The following is a 19,391-nucleotide window of genomic DNA, read 5'->3' on the forward strand; positions in this document are numbered from 1 at the left end:
GCGCTCACGAGTCCGCCGCTTGTGGCGGTTACGCGCACGCACGCTCGTGCGCACGTTCCCTGAGAACCCGGAAGTGCGAGGGAGAGGCGAGCCACGTGGGTGGAGCTGGAGCGCAGCTCGCATGGGGGAGTCTATCCCGCTGGCCGCCCCGGTCCCGGTGGAACAGGCGGTGCTGGAGACGTTCTTCTCTCATCTGGGTATCTTCTCTTACGACAAGGCCAAGGACAATGTGGAGAAGGAACGAGAGGCCAACAAGAGCGCGGGGGGCAGCTGGCTGTCGCTGCTGGCGGCATTGGCCCACCTGGCCGCGGCCGAGAAGGTCTATCACAGCCTCACCTACTTGGGGCAGAAACTAGGTACCTCCGCCCCGCCCCCCGGTGCCCCTGGAGGAGGAAGGAAAGGGAGTATATTCCCCGATCGGCAGGGGCTTGGGTTCCCAGTCTCTGTCACTCGTAGCCGCTGGCTCAACTCTGCACTCCCAGGTCTCCTCCCACCGATCCCTTCCTTCCCTCGGCTTCCACAAACCCCGCCCACGGGCCTGCGCGGCAGTTAGATTGGCCAACTGGGTGGATGTTCTTTGCAGGGCTGTGCTCCAAACGGATGGCTGTATCCATTTTTCTCATGCATGGATTGGTGCCATAAGTGAGAAGTTACGCAAACTCGCTTTCTAACCAGTGACACTGCGGCGAGAGGAGCAAAACTTGGCAGTACAACCTAGTTAGAATTAATAAACACTATTGTCTGGCCTCTTAAGGCTAAGGCCCCAGAGAATTACAGATGGAGTCCTACCCCGTCTTCGTAGACCCTCAATAAACATTTAATGAATGAAGAAAAAAAAAAAAAAAGAATACTGGACAGGAAAGGCAAGAAATATGCCTAACTCTAACAAGAGGGGTCTTACAGAGAAAATGGTAAACACGCTTATCATCCCATGATAAATCTTGCCCCTGAAAATCAAATGCAGGAGCTGATTCAGCTGATTTTCACTAGTAGAAACAAACAGTATGAGTAGATCAGAAGGAAATAATATATGTGAAAGCCAAAGGCTATACATATAAAGTATTACTACTAATAATAACCGATATTATGAATTCCAGAGTTTTTAAGAGTTTTTTTAGTGCTTTGGCCTGTTTTAGACTCTTTAATATCAGAGGCACAGGGTCTGGTATGAATGAAGGACATATGTACAATATAAAATTGAAGACTACAACTGAGTGCAGATTCCAGTTTGAGTTTTTTCCCCCACTTATATTGCCAGAAGATGACCCTGTATATCTTGCTTTCTGTAAACACCCAAGGGGCAGGACTTTCTGAGATCTTTGCTTTAGCTTTTCAAACAGTATCTTGTTATTTAGTGTGTGGACTTGTTGGCAAGAAATAGGTAGTTTCACCTTCTGTATTTTTTCTTTCTTTCCTACAATGGCACTTTTCATAAATTTACAATTGCTGTTGCATTATTGTAATTCTCTTTCTACGGATTGGCAAATTGTGTGTGTGTGTGAAGTTGTGTGAGTAGGTGACAGAGCCTGTACCAGAATACCTATCTTTGAACTGTCAGATTGTGTTTGTAACCATATGATTTATAAAAAATTGTAGATGTATTGTAATTTACATACTATGTATTGTGTAATTTACATATTATTATGTATATATGAAAATGGAGACGATCCTGGCTATAAAATTGATGGTGGGTAATATTCTGGCAGTTTTGGTGTTTTTAGATTCCTCTGCCTCATGAAGATTGGTAATTGATCCCAGGGTCATGTTTCTTAGGTTCTTTCTTTTAGCTCACCTATGAGCTATGGGCCTCACTCCCCAGAAAAATAAATGTGTAATACAATTTTGCATATAACCTGAAAGTATTCAGTCGGATTTCCTAAAGCCTATGTATGTTGTTATTGTTTAGTTGCTGCTGCTGCTGCTAAGTCGCTTCAGTCGTGTCCGACTCTGTGCGACCCCATAGACGGCAGCCCACCAAGCTCCCCTGTCCCTGGGATTCTCCAGGCAAGAACACTGGAGTGGGGTGCCATTGCCTTCTTCGTTAGTTGCTGAGTCATGTCCAACTCTTTCAATCTCATGGACCCTAGCTTGCTAGGCTCCTCTGTCCATGGGATTTCCCAGGCAAGAATACTGGAGTGGGTTGCCATTCTGACCCAGGGACTGAAACCACATCTTCAAGCAGATTCTTTACCCGCTGAACCACCTGGGAAACCCATAGCCTGTGTATGCTGCTGCTGCCAAGTCTCTTCAGTCGTGTCCTGTGTATAGACCTCAGTTAAGAAATCCACTCTAAAGTAGATTTCTAAAAAAAAAAGAAAGAAAGAATCTACTCTAGTTTACGTTGTATGTGCCTGGCTTTATGTGCTTGATGTGCATAAGAACATGCACAAGGCTATCACTGTCTCTGACTTGGATTCTGTGAAGTGGCTCTTATTATGTAAAGTGATTAGTTCTGCAAGGACCCCAGCTTGCATGGGTGAGCCTGAGGGCTGTGCTTTGAAACTGATCCACAGAGCAATTTACACTATGAAACATCCTCAAGGCTATTGAGGCTCCCAGCTGATCTGTCATTTCAGAAAAAATGTTCTGAAAATGGCATGTTTAATGCCTCATAACTTATTACCATGTACAGTAAATGTAGGTTCCAGATGTAAAATTTTAACTTTGCAAATACCTTACGGTTTTTCGGTATGGGAATGTTTGTGGTTTTAATGTGCTTACAATATGACTTCTTGATTGGTAGACGCTCCCATTGATTGAGTTCTTGATTGAGTTGACGCTCCCATTTTCTTAAAAACTTGGGAAAATTTTTGTGTGGCCACTTAACACAGTCCCATGTTCTTCAACTACTTTGCTATTTAGAATAATTATCTGGGTTTCTCTGAAAAGCAAAACAAAAAGTTTATGTATACCTTTTAAACATGTAGAAAGCATGGTTTTAAAAAGTAAGTCTTTTTGACCCTACTTTTGTGACTGTTTATTGGAGGCCTTAGCTGTGAATCCTGACTGTAAATGAAAGGATGGGACTTTAGATAAAGGACAGAACTGACAGGGAGCCTTCTGTTCCTGACTTGGCTCAGTTGAACTTTGGAGGAAGTGCTTATCTTATAGCCTTCTCCATACTCTCAGGGGAGAATATACTCCCCTCATTTGGGAAAAGAAAATATGGTGACTCAATACCTGTGAAACCAAAATCAATTGGTGTCATTTCCGGGGGCTCCAAAGAGTTCTCATTATGTCTCAGCACGGAGAACTCAACGAGAGCAAAGTGAGAGATAAGAAGTGATTTATAAGAATAGGACTCTTGTGAGGCTTACAAGCGGGTGGGCGAGAAAAGCTGCCCCTTGGGAACTTAACTGAGCTATAGTTTTATAATCAAAGGAAAAATAGCAAGGAGAAGAACTTCCTTGTCTTCCTTGAGTAGACGTCATGCTTCCACCATCGGCTCCTCCTCCAGGTTGGGCAGGGGAGTTTTCTTGTCCAAACGTGGTCAAGCTAGGTCTACAAATCATTGTTTTTTATGTGTCAGAGAGTGTGTCAAAGTGGTGATCGTTAACTTACTGAGCTCACTGGACAATATGTGAGTCTCATGCCTCCATTGTTTTATTGTTTGGGGGCATGTCTCATGCTTCTGCAGCCTGGTTTTGTGGTTAAGCAAACCTACTTTTTTGAATAATCAGTAACTTACGAGGGTCTCCATATTTTTCTACTTATAATTGCCTAGTGGTTTTAACCATTTAATTCCCTACTTTGCCCCTTCACTCTGTCGTTATCACTCGTGGAGGACTTTAGAAGGTCATACTTTTCTCCCCTTTGTTTTGTTGTTGGAGAGTTTCCTCGACATCTGGTTGCTGGAAGTTTCCATGGTAGAAAATGACTTAACTTGAGAACTGATGTTTAAAGATTATCATTAGCAAGAAGTTAATGGATATACTTAGAAATTTTGCATACTCCTTTAATATACTTGCTACTTGAAATTTCCTGATACGAGATAGACTGTTGAAATCTCGAAAAATAATGAGCTTTCATGAAAATAGAGTTCTAGAAATAATTCAAAATATTTATATTTTGTAAATTCAAAAAACTGAGACAAGAAAGAAGTCTGGTGTCTCTGGTTCCTTGTTTCCCAGCATGAAGAAAGGCCACTCCCCATTGGATATTCCAGTCTTTGTGTGTGTATATGTGCTCATCATGTCGGACTCTTTGCAACCCCCTAAACTGTAGCCTGCCAGGCTCCCCTGTCCATGGAATGTTCTAGGCAAGAATACTGGAGCGGGTTTCTTTCTCTAGGGGATCTTCCCCACCCAGGGATTGAACCCAAGTCTCTTGCATTGGCAGGTGGATTCTTTACCACTGAGCCACCTGGGCTTCCCATTCGTCAGCAGGACAGTCACCAGATAGGCTTGTGCTCCTGAGAGCTTTGAGAAAAAAGACTCATTTAAAAGAAATGAATTGGTGGTCTTTCCCTTCCTTAAAATGTCAGTTAGCTTGTTTTCACATACTAGTAGTGTATGTTTATTGATAAGCTTTAGAAAGTATTCTTTATATTTATGTGGTGTTTCCACACCAAATGCTTGTGTGTGTGTTCACTTGCTTAGTTGTGTCCAACTCTTTGCGACCCCATGGACTGTAGCCCGCCAGGCTCCTCTGTCCATGGAATTCTCCAGGCAAGAATACTGGAGTGGGTGGCTGTTCCCTTCTTCAGGGGATCTTCCTGTCCGAAGGATCGAATCCAGGCCTCCCGCGTTGCAGGTGGATTCTTTACCATCTGAGCCACCAGGGAAGCCCTTCCATACCCCCTAGATAACCCGCTAGCTGTTCTTTTTCCAGTACTTGAAGCTCCCAATTGACCACAGAGTTACAGAAGCCTGACTCTGTAGTATTGAGAGCTTCTTTTGTTTTTAATTGGAGGATAATTGCTTTACAATGTTGTGTTGGTTTCTGCCATACAACAACATGAATTAGCCATATGTATACATATGTCCTCTCCCTCTGGAACCTCCGTCCCACCACAGCCCCCATCCCACCCCTCAAGATTGTCTTGGAGCACAAGGTTGAGCTCGCTGTGCTATACAGCAGCTTCCCGCTAGCTTTCTATTTTACAATGCTACTTTCTCAATCCATCCCACCCTCTCCTTCCCCCGCTGTGTCCACAAGTCTGTTCTCTATGTCTTTGTCTCTTTTCCTGCCCTGCAAATAGGTTCATCAGTACTGTTTTTCTAGATTGCATACTTAGGTGTTAATATATGATATTTGGGGCTTCCTGGGAGAAGGCAATGGCACCCCACTCCAGTACTCTTGCCTGGAAAATCCCATGGACGGAGGAACCTGGTAGGCTGCAGTCCATGGGGTCGCTAAGAGTCGGACACGACTGAGCGACTTCACTTTCCCTTTTCACTTTCATGCATTGGAGAAGGAAATGGCAACCCACTCCAGTGTTCTTGCCTGGAGAATCCCAGGGACGGGGGAGCCTGGTGGGCCGCTGTCTATGGGGTCGCACAGAGTTGGACACGACTGAAGCGACTTAGCAGCAGCAGCAGCAGCAGGCAGCACTAGTGGTACAGAACACATCTACCAATGTAGGAAACGTAAGAGATTCGAGTTTGATCCCTGGGTTGGGAAGATCCCCTGGAGGAGGGCATGGCAGCCCACTCCAGCATTTTTGCCTGGAGAATCGCATGGACAGAGGAGTCTGGCAGGCTATGGTCCATTGGATCACAAAGACACGACTGAAATGACTTAGCACCCACACAATGTTTGGTTTTCTCTTTCTAACTTACTTCAGTCTGTATTACAGACTATAGATTCACCCATCTTAGTTCACCTGACTCAAATTCATTCCTTTTTACGGGCTTCCCAGGTGGTGCTAGTGATAAAGAACGTAAGAGACGTGGGTTTGATCCTTAGGTCAGGAAGATCCCCTAGAGAAGGAAATGGCAACCCACTCCAGTATTCTTGCCTGGAAAATCCCAAGGACAGGGGAGTCTGGTGGGTTTTAGTCCATAGAGTCGAAAAGAGTCAGCCATGACTGAAGCGACTTAACACAACACACACACAGACACACACACAGCATTTCATGGTATATATGTACCACAATTTCTTTATCCATTCATCTGTTGATGGGTTGCTTCCATGTCATAACTGTTGTAAATAGTGCTGCAGTGAATGCTGGGGTACATGTGTGTTTTTGAATTATGGTTTTCTAAGGGTCTGTGCCCAGTAGTGGGATTGCTGGGTTGTATGGTAGTTTTATTCCTGGTGTTTTAAGAAGTCTCCCTATGGTTCTCCATAGTGGCTGTATCAATTTACATTCCCACCAACTGTGCAAGAGGGTTCCCTTTTCTCCACATACTCTCCAGCATTTGTTGTTTATAGATTTCTTAATAATGGCCATTCAGCATCGTGTGAGGTGATACCTCACTGAGATTTTGATTTGCATTTCTCTAATAATGAGCGATGTTGAGCATCTTTCATGTGTTTATTGGGAGAGTTTCTTATATCAGTTAGAAACGGAAGGAAAGTGAAAGTCGCTCAGTCGTGTCCAACTCTTTGCGACCCCGTGGACTATATAGTCCATGGATTCTCCAGGCCAGAATACTGGAGTGGGTAGCTTTTCCCTTCTCCAGGGGATCTTCCCAACCCAGGGATCAAACCCAGGTCTCCCACATTGCAGGCGGTTCTTTACCAGCTGAGCCACAAGGGAAGCCCAAATGAAAGGGAAAGGGATTAGCATTACTGATTATGTGCTTTGCTCCAGGCTTGTTACAAACCAAGTGTTATTTCATTGTGTCTTTTTAGTTTCATGTTAAAACAACAACTAAGGCTCAAAGTGGCTAAGTTAGTGCACATCACACAGCTTGTAAATTTGGAAGCTGGGATTTGGAACCAAGTCTTTCAGCCTTCCAGGGCTTTCAGCTTTTACTCAGTACTCTTGTTACCTTCCTAACCTAACAGATTTTGTCCTAGACCTCGGCACAAATGTCCATTTATTTCATACCATCACTTTACGAAATCTGCAAAGCTAGACTGAATGCAGACGGAGAAGGAAGGCAAACCTTCCAGAATACAGTCCTGTATAGGATGTTGGATCCACCTGTGTGTGCTAACTCACCTCAGTTGTGTCCGACTCTTTGAGACCCTGCAGACTGTAGCCCTCCAGGCTTCTCTGTCCATGGGATTCTCCAGGCAAGAATACTGGAGTGGATTGCCATGCTCTCCTCCAGGGGATCTTCCCAACCTAGGAATCAAACCCACATCTCTTAGGTCTCCTGCATTGGCAGATGGGCTCTTTACCATTGGTACCATCTGGGGATCCACCTGTACCATATCGTTTTTGCTGCTATTAGTAAGAGAAATGATGTGAATGCTAGCCAGTGTGATTGGGCAGTGTATTGGAGAAAACACTTTTTAAGTATCAGTAGTTTGCCTGTGGAATCAGAAGTTAAGTAGGATGACCATCCACATGAAAGTGAAAGTCACTCAGTTGTGTCCGACTCTTTGCAACCCCATGGACTATACAGTTCATGGAATCCTCCAGGCCAGAATACCGGAGTGGGTAGCCTTTCCCTCCTCCAGGGGATCTTCCCAACCCAGGGGTCGAACGCAGGTCACCACATTGCGGATGGAATCTTTACCAGCTGAGCCACAAGGGATGCCCAAGAATACTGGAGTGTGTGGCCTGTCCCTTCTCCAGTGGATCTTCCCGACCCAGGAATTGAACCAGGGTTTCTTGCATTGCAGACAGATTCTTTACCACCTGAGGTATCAGGGAAGCCTGACCATCAGTATAGGTTTGCTCAAAGTTGAGGGGTTTTTCAGGACATGACACTAAGGGTTTCCTGAGAAGCTGGATTTTCAGTACTAAAACCTGGACAGTCACAGATAAACCAGGGCAAAGTGGTTGCCATAGTAGTAAGGGATATAAGAATCCTTTCTTGAAATACAAACTGGGCAATAAATTGTGAAATGTTTCATTCATTAAGAGAACATTTTACAAAAGGCTTGATATGTAACTTTCCCTCCTAACTTATTTAGAATACTAACTCATTCATTAAAGCTTTCTGTGAATTATTAGCAGAGAATTTAAACTGTCCTTGTCTCTGAGATTTTTAATATTCCTAAGACTTCCTGTTTTAAACCTGACATTTCTTTTTGTTCTCCTAGTGTCTTGCCTCTGAGCCTTTGTTAGGGTACAGAATTGCTTCAGACAACATCTATGAAACTGGCCCCAGAAATATAGTTTTTCATGTATTCATACAGAAGTAAAGAAATGATGTATATGCCATTTGAACCTTTTCAACTGTTGTAAAGAATGTATTTGGCCTTACTTTTTGCTGATTTCCTTTGGAACCCCTGAGTTACAGCAGCAGTTATTTATAATTGCTTCCTACTCTTAATAATTCACAATGTGGTGCTTATTGTGATGTAACCTATAGTGTCAACCTTGCTAAGAACACTAACATTTCCTTTTATTCTCCTGGGATCCCAGTAGGCTGTGTTTTCCATTTTCTAGTATAGCTTAAAAGAAAAATACAACTCCAAAGCCAAGATGAAGTTTTCTAATATACCAGGAATAACAACAGTGTCTCATAATTGGGTATTCTCTTTTGTTTTAAATTCCTAAATGTGGAAAGAGGGCTTTTTAGAACCAGGTTCATGTCACTTGCTAGGTTAACTATCCTCTGAATTAGATCTGAATCCTTCATTGAAGTGGGATTGGCATGTGGGTAAGGAAAACTCAGTGGTAGAGTCCACCTGCCAATACAGGAGACGTCGGTTTGATCCCTGGGTTGGGAAGATCCCCTGGGGAAGAAAATGGCAACTCACGCCAGTATTCTTGCCTGGAATACCACCAGGGAAGCCCATTCTTGCCTGGAGAATCCCATAGACAGAGGAGTCTGATGGGCTACAGTCCTTGGGGTTACAAGAGTCAAACATGATTTAGCAGCTAAACAACAAGGCAACAGGAAAATCATACACAGGTCCATGGCTACACAAATGAGTGGTACCAGGCATCCACTTAACTTACTCTCCAGTGAAATTATGAGTCACAAAATATGTAGAAGTCAGAGAATATGGTAGAGGAAAAGTCATTGAGCTCAGTGGCTTGGATTGTTTCCTTCTGGATGCTGGCAAGCATTTTGTGGGTCTGGTTTCTCTTCCTTACCTGCTTCTGTCATTTGCCTTCCAGGGGGCCAGTCTTTCTTCAGCAGGAAGGATTCCATTCGTACCATCTATACTTCCCTGCACAACGAGCTGAAGAAGGTGGTGACCGGCCGTGGTGCCTTTGGGGGCACTGCTCCTCACGTGGAAGAGCTCCTTTCCCACCTGTCAGAGCAGCTCTGCTTCTTTGTTCAGGCTCGCACAGAGATTGCAGACTTCTATGAGAAGATGTACACTCTCAGCACACAGAAGTTCATCAATGCTGAAGAGCTCGTTGGCCTTTTGGACACCATCCTCAAGAAATACAGCTCCAGGTCAGTGTAGGTGAGGAGGGAGGGGTGGAATATGGCAACCTTGCAATTCCATGCAGAGTCTCATGGAATAACTGTGAAGGAAAAATGGCTGTATTACATTTTATATATGTTAATTAGTCAACAGGTATACATTAAGCAGGGCTTCCTTGCTGGCTCAGTGGTAAAGAATCTGCCTGCCAGTGCAGGAGACACAAGCTACCTATAAAGAAGTGAGATTGGTTGTAATGTATTACTTACTGTCAGATCCAAAAAGCAATTCCAAAAGAATTTGAATGGTGCTGTGGACATCATTGACTGTGGATGACTCAGTTTTATTTGGGGTCCTTGGAACCTGGCATAGACCCTTGCACATAGTAGGTGCTCAGTAATTTTATGATGAGCTAAATGGAAAGTGATGACTTTGAAGGATACCACTCCTTTGAACATAATGAGTTCAGATATGTTTGCTTAAAAAAGAAAGGCAGATATATTAATTTATATTCCCAAATGAAGGCTAATTAATGCTCATCTGATTAACAGATGAGTAGTGGGCAAAGTACAGAGATTAAAAGAGACTATATGGAGGAGGTAGAATCTGAGGAGACTTAAAATTTTTTTTTAATTTTATATTGGCGCATAGTTGATGAACAATGTTGTATTAGTCTCAGGTGTGCAGCAAAGTGTTTCAGTTACACATATATATGTTGTCTATGCTTTTTCAAATTCTTTTCTCATTTAGATTATTACAGAATATTGAGCACCGTTCCCTGTGTTGTACAGTAGGTCCTTGTTGGTTATCTATTTTATTTTATTTATTTATTATTTTTTAAATATTTTAATTTTATTGGTGTATAGTTATTTACAGTTTTGTGTTAGTTTCAGGTGTATAGCAAAGCGATTCGGTTATACACATACATATATTTATTCTTTTTTAGATTATTTTTCCTTATAGGTTATCACAGAATATTGGGTAGAGTTTCTTGTGCTCTATACTAGGTCCTTGTTGATTATTTATCTTATATTTGTAGTTTTGTGTGTATGCTCATCTCAAGGTCCTGATTTACCCCTTCTCCCCATCTTTCCCCTTTGGTAACCATAAGTTTGTTTTTGATACCTCTAAGTCTGCTTTTATTTTGTAAATAAGTTCATTTGTATCTTTTTAAAAATTAGATTCCACATATGAGTGATATCACGTGACACTTGTCCTTCTCTGATTTACTTCACTTAACATGATAGCCTCTGGGTCTATCCATGTTGCTGCAAATGGCATTATTTTCTTTTTTATAGCCCAGTGATGTTCCATTGCATATGTGTACCACATCTTCTTTATTCCTTTGTTGATGGACATTTAGGTCGCTTCCATGTCTTGGCTATTGTAAATAGTGCTGTAATGAACGTTGGGATGCATGTATCCTTTCGGATTATGGTTTTCTCTGATACACACTGCTATATTTAAAATAGATATATAGATGTCAATCCCAAACTCCCAATCTGTCCCTCTCTGAGAAGATTTTTAAGGGCAGGTAGGATTTTGAAAGCAAAGGTTGGTAGAAAGGTTTCTTCACATCTGTGGTTTCTCCCTATTTGTGACTCCATATCCAAGGATGCAAAGTATTTACTGTTGAAAAAAATCTGCGCGTAAGTGGACCTGTGCAGTTCAAACTCATGTCATCCAAGGGTAAACTGTATTCTAAATTATCTTTTTATTTACTTTTAATAGGTAATATATTGTTGCTGTTCAGTCATTAAGTTGTGTCTGACTCTTTGCAGCCCCATGAACTGCAGCACACCAGGCTTCTCTGTCCATCACAGTCTCCCTGAGTTTGCTCAGACTCATGTCGATTAAGTCAGTGATACCATCCAGCCATCTCATTCTCTGTTGCCCACTCCTCCTCTTGCCCTCAATTTTCCTCAGCATCAGGGTCTTTTCCAATATATTAACATGGCTCAAAATTTATAAAAGTGCAAAAGAATACAGTAGTGAAAATTCACCTTCTGCCCCTGTTCTTCAGCTAAATTCCCTTCCTGAGAGTCAATGAACGTTAACAACTTTTTTCTGTCGTTCTCAAGAGATAGTCTATGCATATCAATACACACATTTTCTTTTTTAAAACAAATTTTACATGTTTTCAAATTTTTTATGTTTGGAAGTATTGTTTTATTTCTCCCTCAAATCTGATTAGTATATGTTGTCTATTAATAATTTTTATAAGCCAAAACCATAGTATAACTGGAGATGTGATTCTTAGGATGAAGGATCTTATGTGGTGATTCCCAAATGCTAACGTGAAAGTGGTTTTGTTGAACCATTTCAGGAGCTTAAGAAAAATACTTATATCGGGGCCCTTCTTTCCCAAGAGAGTAAGATCTAGCAATTCTGGATTGGGTATCCAGACACCTGTCTGTTTTAAAAGTTTCCTGTGATACTGATACATAAGTAGGCAAGAAAAATTGAATAAGTAAGCGAATGATGCCGATACTGGATATATGGGGTATGGAGCCTTATCAGTGTGTGTGCAAGTGCCTGTGCGTTTGTTGTATCATAGTAATGAAGGTAGTAGTGGTTTAGTCACTTCAGTTGTATCCAACTCTTGAGACCCTATAGACTGTAGCCTGCCAGTCTTCTCTGTCCCTGGGATCTCCCAGGCAAGAATACTGGAGTAGGTTGCCATTTGTTTCTCCATGGGATCTTCCCAACCCAGGGATAGAACCCACATCTCCTACATTGCAGGTGGATTCTTTACCACTGAGCTCCAGAAATTCCCCATAGTAATGAAAGGTTATTACTATTTAACTGTTTTTGTTAGAATTGTGATATATCAACCTTGAATCTTCTTTGAAACACCCCAACTTCTCAAAGCCCTGGGAGTTTCTTCCACTGCAGTAGCAAAAGCCCAGATTTCATTGTTGCAGATCTTAGGGCACTTGTCTGTACCCCTCATCCTGCTGAGTGGACACTGATGGAGTTGGGCTGTAAGATAACACATGATCAGTAAGTATTTTCAGCTATAGACATTCTCCACCAATACTACCTTTGTCTGCTTGATAGGGAATTACTGATCACAGACACAACCTAGTCCAAAAATGACCTACATTTAGATGCTTTGGGTTAATTTGAGCAATATAAATTCTTTAGAATTACTGAAAAGTTGAAATTTTGTATAATATATTGATTTCGGGGGAGAAAGTGGAATTATTTTAGATACAAAGTAACATGATTTACTCTTTGCTTTCAGAGTTGAAGAGGAAGCATGTTTTGTTTTTTTCCCCTGGAAGCCAGTTGTGCTCAGAGTAGAATGGTGCTAAAGGTTTCCTCTTTTGGCAAACTTACTTCATTGTTAAGCAAATACAAATTCTTGTTTAAGAATCACAGTCATTTGTGATGCTGCATTTCAAATTGAACAATTAACATTAATCATTTGATTAATCATTAACATTAATCATTTGATTAATCATTAACATTAATCATTCTGTGTGCCCTATAGAAAAAAATAATACAGATTTAATTCTTTCAGGGTCAGTACAGTTCAGTTACTCAGTCATATCTGACTCTTTGACTGCCCGTGGACTGCAGCATACCAGGCTTCCCTGTCCATCACCAGCTCCTGGACCTTACTCAAACTCATGTCCATCAAGTTGGTGATGCCATCTAATCATCTTATCCTCTGTTGTCCACCTTCTCCTCCTGCCTTCAGTCTTTCCCAGCATCAGGATCTTTTCCAGTGAGTCAGTTCTTTGCATCAGGTACTGGAGTTTCAGCATCAGTCCTTCCAATGAATATTCAGGACTGATATCCTTTAGGATAGACTTGGTTGGATCTCCTTACAGTCCAAGGGACTCTCAAGAGTCTTCTTCAACACCACAATTTAAAAGCATCAATTCTTTGGCGCTCAGCTTTCTTTATGGTCCAACTCTCACATCCATGTATGACTACTGGAAAAACCATAGCTTTGACTAGACGGACCTTTGTCGGCTATCTAAATTGGTCATAGCTTTTCTTCCAAGGAGTAAGCGTCTTTTAATTTCATGGCTGCAGTCACTATCTGCAGTGATTTCGGAGCCCAAGAAAATAAAATCTGTCACTGTTTCCATTGTTTTCCCATCTATTTGTGGTGAAGTGATGGAACCGGATGCCATGATTTTTGTTTTTTGAATGTTGAGTTCAGGGTCAGGGTGTCTACTATTCCTTGAATACTTTTAAAGGGAAGTAGAACTTGGGTTTTTTCCCCCAAGGAAGCATCAGTGGAACATTTTTTGATTCTGTAGAATTTGTTTTGAATTTATTTACCTGTTATGTACAATGGGCATAAGAGAAAAATCTGGCTAATCCTTCTGTTTCATGGTTAAAGCAAAACTAGAATATTGATTATAAATGCAAATTAATATATACTCTCCTAAAGCAAGAGCTTTTAATTGAAGTGCAGTATTTTATGTTATAGGTATATAATGCAGTGATTCACAATTTTTAAATGATACGTCCCTTTTATAGTTATTATAAAGTATTGGCTGTATTCCTTGTGTGGTGCCATGTGTCTTTTTGATGCCACGCCATGCAGGATGCAAGATCTTAGTTCCCCAACCAGGGATCTGCAATTATTCATTCTAGACAGCTTTTTAAAGTCCATCTGGTATAGCAATAATATTCTATTAAATGATTTTTATTCTTTAATCATAATTTTATAGCTAGTATTTAAAGAACATTTTAAAAAATTGAGTTACATAAGTTTATTTGCCTTTGGGGGGGAGGGTTGAAGTAGAAAAGGATAGCTTTAAACCTTTGCCAGGCAAAGATAGACACACCAGGCTTCTTCTGCCTTGAAAAACTATGTGTTTCCTGTTTGCATTTTAGGAAGCACATTTTGTTTTTTAATCTGAATGCTTCAAATGACAGAATTCTCACCATAGGCAGAACTGTGATTTGATTTATTAGGCTTTATGTGAAGAAAGCTGAGCGCCGAAGAATTGATGCTTTTGAACTGTGGTGTTGGAGAAGACTCTTGAGAGTTCCTTGGACTGCAAGGAGATCCAACCAGTCCATTCTGAAGGAGATCAGTCCTGGGTGTTCATTGGAAGGACTGATGCTAAAGCTGAAACTCCAGTACTTTGGCCACCTCATGTGAAGAGTTGACTCATTGGAAAAGACTCTGATGCTGGGAGGGATTGGGGGCAGGAGGAGAAGGGGACGACAGAGGATGAGACGGCTGGATGGCATCACTGACTCGATGGACGTGAGTCTGAGTGAACTCTGGGAGTTGGTGATGGACAGGGAGGCCTGGCGTGCTGCGATTCATGGGGTCACAAAGAGTCGGACACGACTGAGCGACTGAACTGAACTGAACTGATGCCCTTTTTCCTTCAAAAAAATTTGTAATGATAACACTGTTAATGAAACAGTTGGTTGCATGTGTGTAGTTCAGTAAGGTTAACTATTGCCCACTGAAAATTTCATAAGCAAAACCAACAACAGTGTGATTTATGTGGGACACATTCTATTCTCGTTAATTGACATGCCTAGATCTTAACAGTGAAGACTCGAGGCTTTCCTGTGATCTTGCCCCAACCCAACTTCTCAAATTATCTAAGACCCATCAAATGCTTTAAATTGCATTCAAACTGAGTGAAAGGAAAGCAGCTTCAAAGAGAAAACAGGATTTTAAGCAGAAGCCCCCCCTAAAAAAACCAACAGTCCACAATCTAATGCATTCCCCATAAGTATTTGCTATTTCCTACCTTAGTTCCTGTTACTTAGTTCGCTTAGAATGTGCTTGAATTTGTATCAGAGGAAATACTGCCTCTTCCCTTTACCCTTTTTCTAGCTGGGGACCCTTTAGCAAAAGACAGATTAACGATAGAAAAGCATACAAATGTATTTAATATAGTTTTAATGTGGCCTGGGGGCTTCCCTCATGGCTCAGATGTAAAGAATCCACCTGCCAATGCAGGAGACACTGGTTCAATCCCTGGGTCAGGAAGATCCCCTGGAGAAGGAAATGGCAACCCATTCCAGTATTCTTGCCTGGGGAAATGGACAGAGGAGCCTGGTGGGCTACAGTCCATGGGGTCGCAAAGAGTCAGACAGGACTTAGCAACCAAACAACAATGTGGCCTGGAGTCGTCTTAATGAAATGAAGACCCAAATAAGTTGTTAAACCTGTGTCTTTATGCTAGATTTGATGATGAGTGGGAGTTGTGGGAAAAAGTGGTATGAGCCAAGTTTCCTGAACTGGGTCAAACAGCAAGGCCTGTTAGCTCAGATTTCTCTCTGTGACCTTTTGTCTTTGGAGATAAGAATGTTCCTTTCCTCAGGGTACGAGGAGGGGCCCTCTTTCTTGAGGGTTTTATTACCTGCTTCAGGAGAGGGCCAGAAACTCCTTCCTGCACATGTCATTGGTCAAATTCATTCAGCTTAAAATAGTCAATATACCAGGATGCCATAGAGTTCTATCTTGTATCAGCTGTTGCCACAGTCATTCTGTGTAACAGAGCATCCCCAAAGTCACACTTTCAGGCAGACAGGTCTACTGGGAGTTGTTTGATGTAGGCTGGACTCAGCTGGGTAGCGGTGCTGAACACACTGCTCTCAGTGGGCTTGGCTTTTTGTTGTGAGCTGTGGGCTTAGTCAGCTACATGTGTGTTCATTCTGAGCCCAAGGTTAGAGAGGAAGCAGCTACCTAGTGGTGAGGCCCCAAGTGCAAAAGAACAAGCCCAGTCAAGCTCATGTTAAGCTTTTGCCTGCATCAGATCTGTTAACATCCCTTTGGCTAAAGCAAATCACATAACCAGTCCATGGTCCAGGGTGGGAAAGTGTGCCACCTCTGGTGGGAGGGCTGCAAAATCACACAGCAAAGGGGTGGAGTTGGGGTAGTTAGGAATTTGGGGCCTGAAATTTAAGCCCTTATCTTCACATGGCTAACTCCTACCAGTTCTTTGAGCTTTGTGGGTCAATTTAAACTTGTCTCCTCCATGGCCTGCACAACCTTTCAACCAAAACGAATTGTTCCTTTTTCTAAACAGTAACTTGATCTGTACCCATCCTAAGAGATATGTTACTTCCTACCTGTACCCATTATAAACGCCTCCTTCCACCAGGTTAAGTCTTGTAGGGCAAACCTTTGGCTAATTCATCTTCATTTCATCAATGTGTTTATATCTAAAAACTAGTAAAATAGTTGTTTTAAGTGGGATTATAGATTTTTTTAATGTGGTGAAATTTATGTAACATAAAATTTACTGCTTTAATCATTTTTAGGTGTACAGTTCTGTGACATATCCTATATTCACATTGTGCTACAGCTTTATTTTTCATCAGACTTCTGACTTCTCACATGCATGGACCTCCATACTTCTTTTGGAAGGAGCTGCTTGATGGGGATCTGTGAAGGAAGCAGTGCATGCTTGAGTTCTCTCTCTCTTTTTCTGTCTTCTCTTTTTTTTTTTGGAGCAGATGTTCTCTGCAAATAGTTGTCAGTGTATTCTGTATTCAGACTCTTTCAAACTTGCTGCCGTAGCTGAGGTGTGTGTTTTTGGATTACGATTTAACAGACCACCACCACCACCCACCCCATGGCCTGAGATGTGAATAGGTATAAGGCACAGAGCAGGAATGGGAAGATGATACAACGTAATGCTAATCTCAAAGTCTTGGCAGAATAACATCAATATAAATTTTTAGCTCTTCTTGAAAAGATGAAAAGTAGCTTTGCCATTCACATTCATCCTAATCAACATTGAACATTTAAACACTTTTAATATGTTTATGGAAGAGCTTGTATGGAATTCTAAAGGTTGGTACAGAGAATTCATTTTCTTTCAAGGAGAATATTGGATATAAATGATTTCCAATTGGAAGCAGAAAAATCACTTTGAGTACTGTTACTTGTGATAGAATGATACCATTTTCCCATTATTAACAGTCTTACTGTGTTCATAGTTCCTTGGCAGATTTTTCTTGATACCCATGATTACAGAATATTGTGATGCTTAAGGCTTGTTAAGTGTCAAGTTGCCTAAAGGCTAAGGTGGTAGGAGCATTTCCTAGAATGCAAAGATTTTGAGACATGCTATAGTGTATGTGTGTGTGTCTGTGTGTGTTAGACTTTCCTAATGTTTATTTCAAAGCATGTAATGTTTCAAGAGTCCACATTAGTTAATTGAGTACTTGAGCCAGAGGATTTTTAAAAGACACTTTTATTTATTTTTCTGCATCAGGTCTTTCATTGTGGCATGTGAACTTTTAGTTGCCGTGTGTGGGGTCTAGTTTCCTGACTAGGGATTGGACCGCTTCTGCATTGGGAGCACGGAGTTGTAGCCACTGGACCACCAGGGAAGTCCCTGAGCTAGAGGATTTGAGATCCAGTTTATTTTCCAGTAGTCATGTATGGATGTGAGAGTTGGACTGTAAAGAAAGCTGAGCACCGAAGAAGTGATGCTTTTGAACTGTGGTGTTGGAGAAGACTCTTGAGAGTTCCTTGGACTGCGAGGAGATCCAACTAGTCCATCCTAGAGGAAATCAGTCCTGAATATTCATTGGAAGGACTGATGCTAAAGCTGAAACTCCAGTACTTTGGCCGCCTGATGCAAAGAACTGACTCATTGGAAAAGACCCTAATGCTGGGAAAGATTGAAGGTGGGAGGAGGAGGGGACAACAGAGGATGAGATGGCTGGATGGCATCACTGACTCAATGGACATGAGCTTGAGTAAACTTTGGGAGTTGGTAATGGACAGGGAGGCCTGGCGTGCTGCAGTCCATGGGGTCTCAAAGAGTTGCACATGACTGAGCGACCAAACTGAATTTATCCTTCTGATTCTTTCAGTGCCTTATTAGACTACACCCTCCATCCATGTTTTAGCTTCCCTTTCCTAGAGGATGTTGATTATAAAATGCCAGTAATACAAAAAACAATGTATTATTGTTATGTGAATAACTGCATCCTATTTATCACATGATAATCAGTTTCTATCTTATAATATTCAACCTAGTTTGGGATCTCGTAATCATCTCATTTTTTTAGGGTTTTAAAAACTCTAGATATGTTTGTGATGATTTTTTTCCGAATTGTTTAATTGATAACCAAAATTGTCCTCTTCAACCAGGGCCAAAACAGGTGTGTATGAATCTTCTGTCTCTTTGACAGTATGTTGTTGCTGTTGTTCAGTCACTAAGTCACGTCCGACTCTTTGCAACCCCATGGACTGCAGCACGCCAGGCTCCTCTGTCTTCCAGTATTTGAATTTACTCAAATTCATGTCCATTGAGTCAGTGATGCCATCCAGCCATCTCATCCTCTGTCGTCCCCTTCTCTTCCTGCCCTCAATCCTTCCCAGCATCAGGATCTTCTCCAGTGAGTTGGCTCTTCATATCAGGTGGCAAAGTATTCAAGCTTCAGCTTCATCATCAGTCCTTCCAATGAATACTAGGGATGATTTCCTTTAGGATTGACTGGTTTGATCTTGCAGTCCATGGGACTCTCAAGCGTCTTCTCCAGCACTGCAATTCTTTGGCACTCAGCCTTCTTTATGATCCGACTCTCACATCCGTACTTGACTACTGGAAGTGTAGCAATTAAATTACATAGGGTCAAGCCCGTAAATCATTTCCCATGGTGACTGGAGCATACTGGAGTCATCAAATTAATTTAGTGAGTTCAGTTCAGTTCAGTCGCTCAGTCGTGTCCGACTCTTTGCGACCCCATGAATCGCAGCACGCCGGGCCTCCCTGTCCATCACCAACTCCCGGAGTTCACCCAAACTCTTGTCTATCAAGTCAGTGATGCCATCCAGCCATCTCATTCTCTGTCATCCTCTTCTCCTCCTGCCCTCAATCCCTCCCAGCATCAGAGTTTTTTCCAATGAGTCAACTCTTTGCATGAGGTGGCCAAAGTACTGGAGTTTCAGCTTTAGCCTCATTCCTTCCAAAGAAATCCCAGGGCTGATC

The 19,391-nt window shown here is 41.9% G+C and overlaps 1 protein-coding gene across 1 annotated transcript in view; it reads left to right on the forward strand.

Moving 5' to 3' along the window:
• The first annotated feature begins 98 nt into the window (after positions 1–98).
• The window catches only part of LOC104989802 (chromosome unknown open reading frame, human C12orf66), a 25,203-nt gene continuing 5,910 nt past the window's right edge, over positions 99–19,391 (forward strand). Inside the window, exons 1-2 of the mRNA XM_010841589.1 lie at positions 99–356; positions 9,191–9,476. Coding sequence (XP_010839891.1) covers positions 122–356; positions 9,191–9,476 — 521 coding nt within the window. The 5' untranslated portion in view covers positions 99–121. The remainder of the gene's footprint in view (positions 357–9,190; positions 9,477–19,391) is intronic.

The sequence above is a fragment of the Bison bison genome, unplaced genomic scaffold, assembly GCF_000754665.1.
Source record: "Bison bison bison isolate TAMUID 2011002044 unplaced genomic scaffold, Bison_UMD1.0 scf7180017864163, whole genome shotgun sequence".
NCBI classification, from domain to species: Eukaryota; Metazoa; Chordata; class Mammalia; order Artiodactyla; family Bovidae; genus Bison; species Bison bison.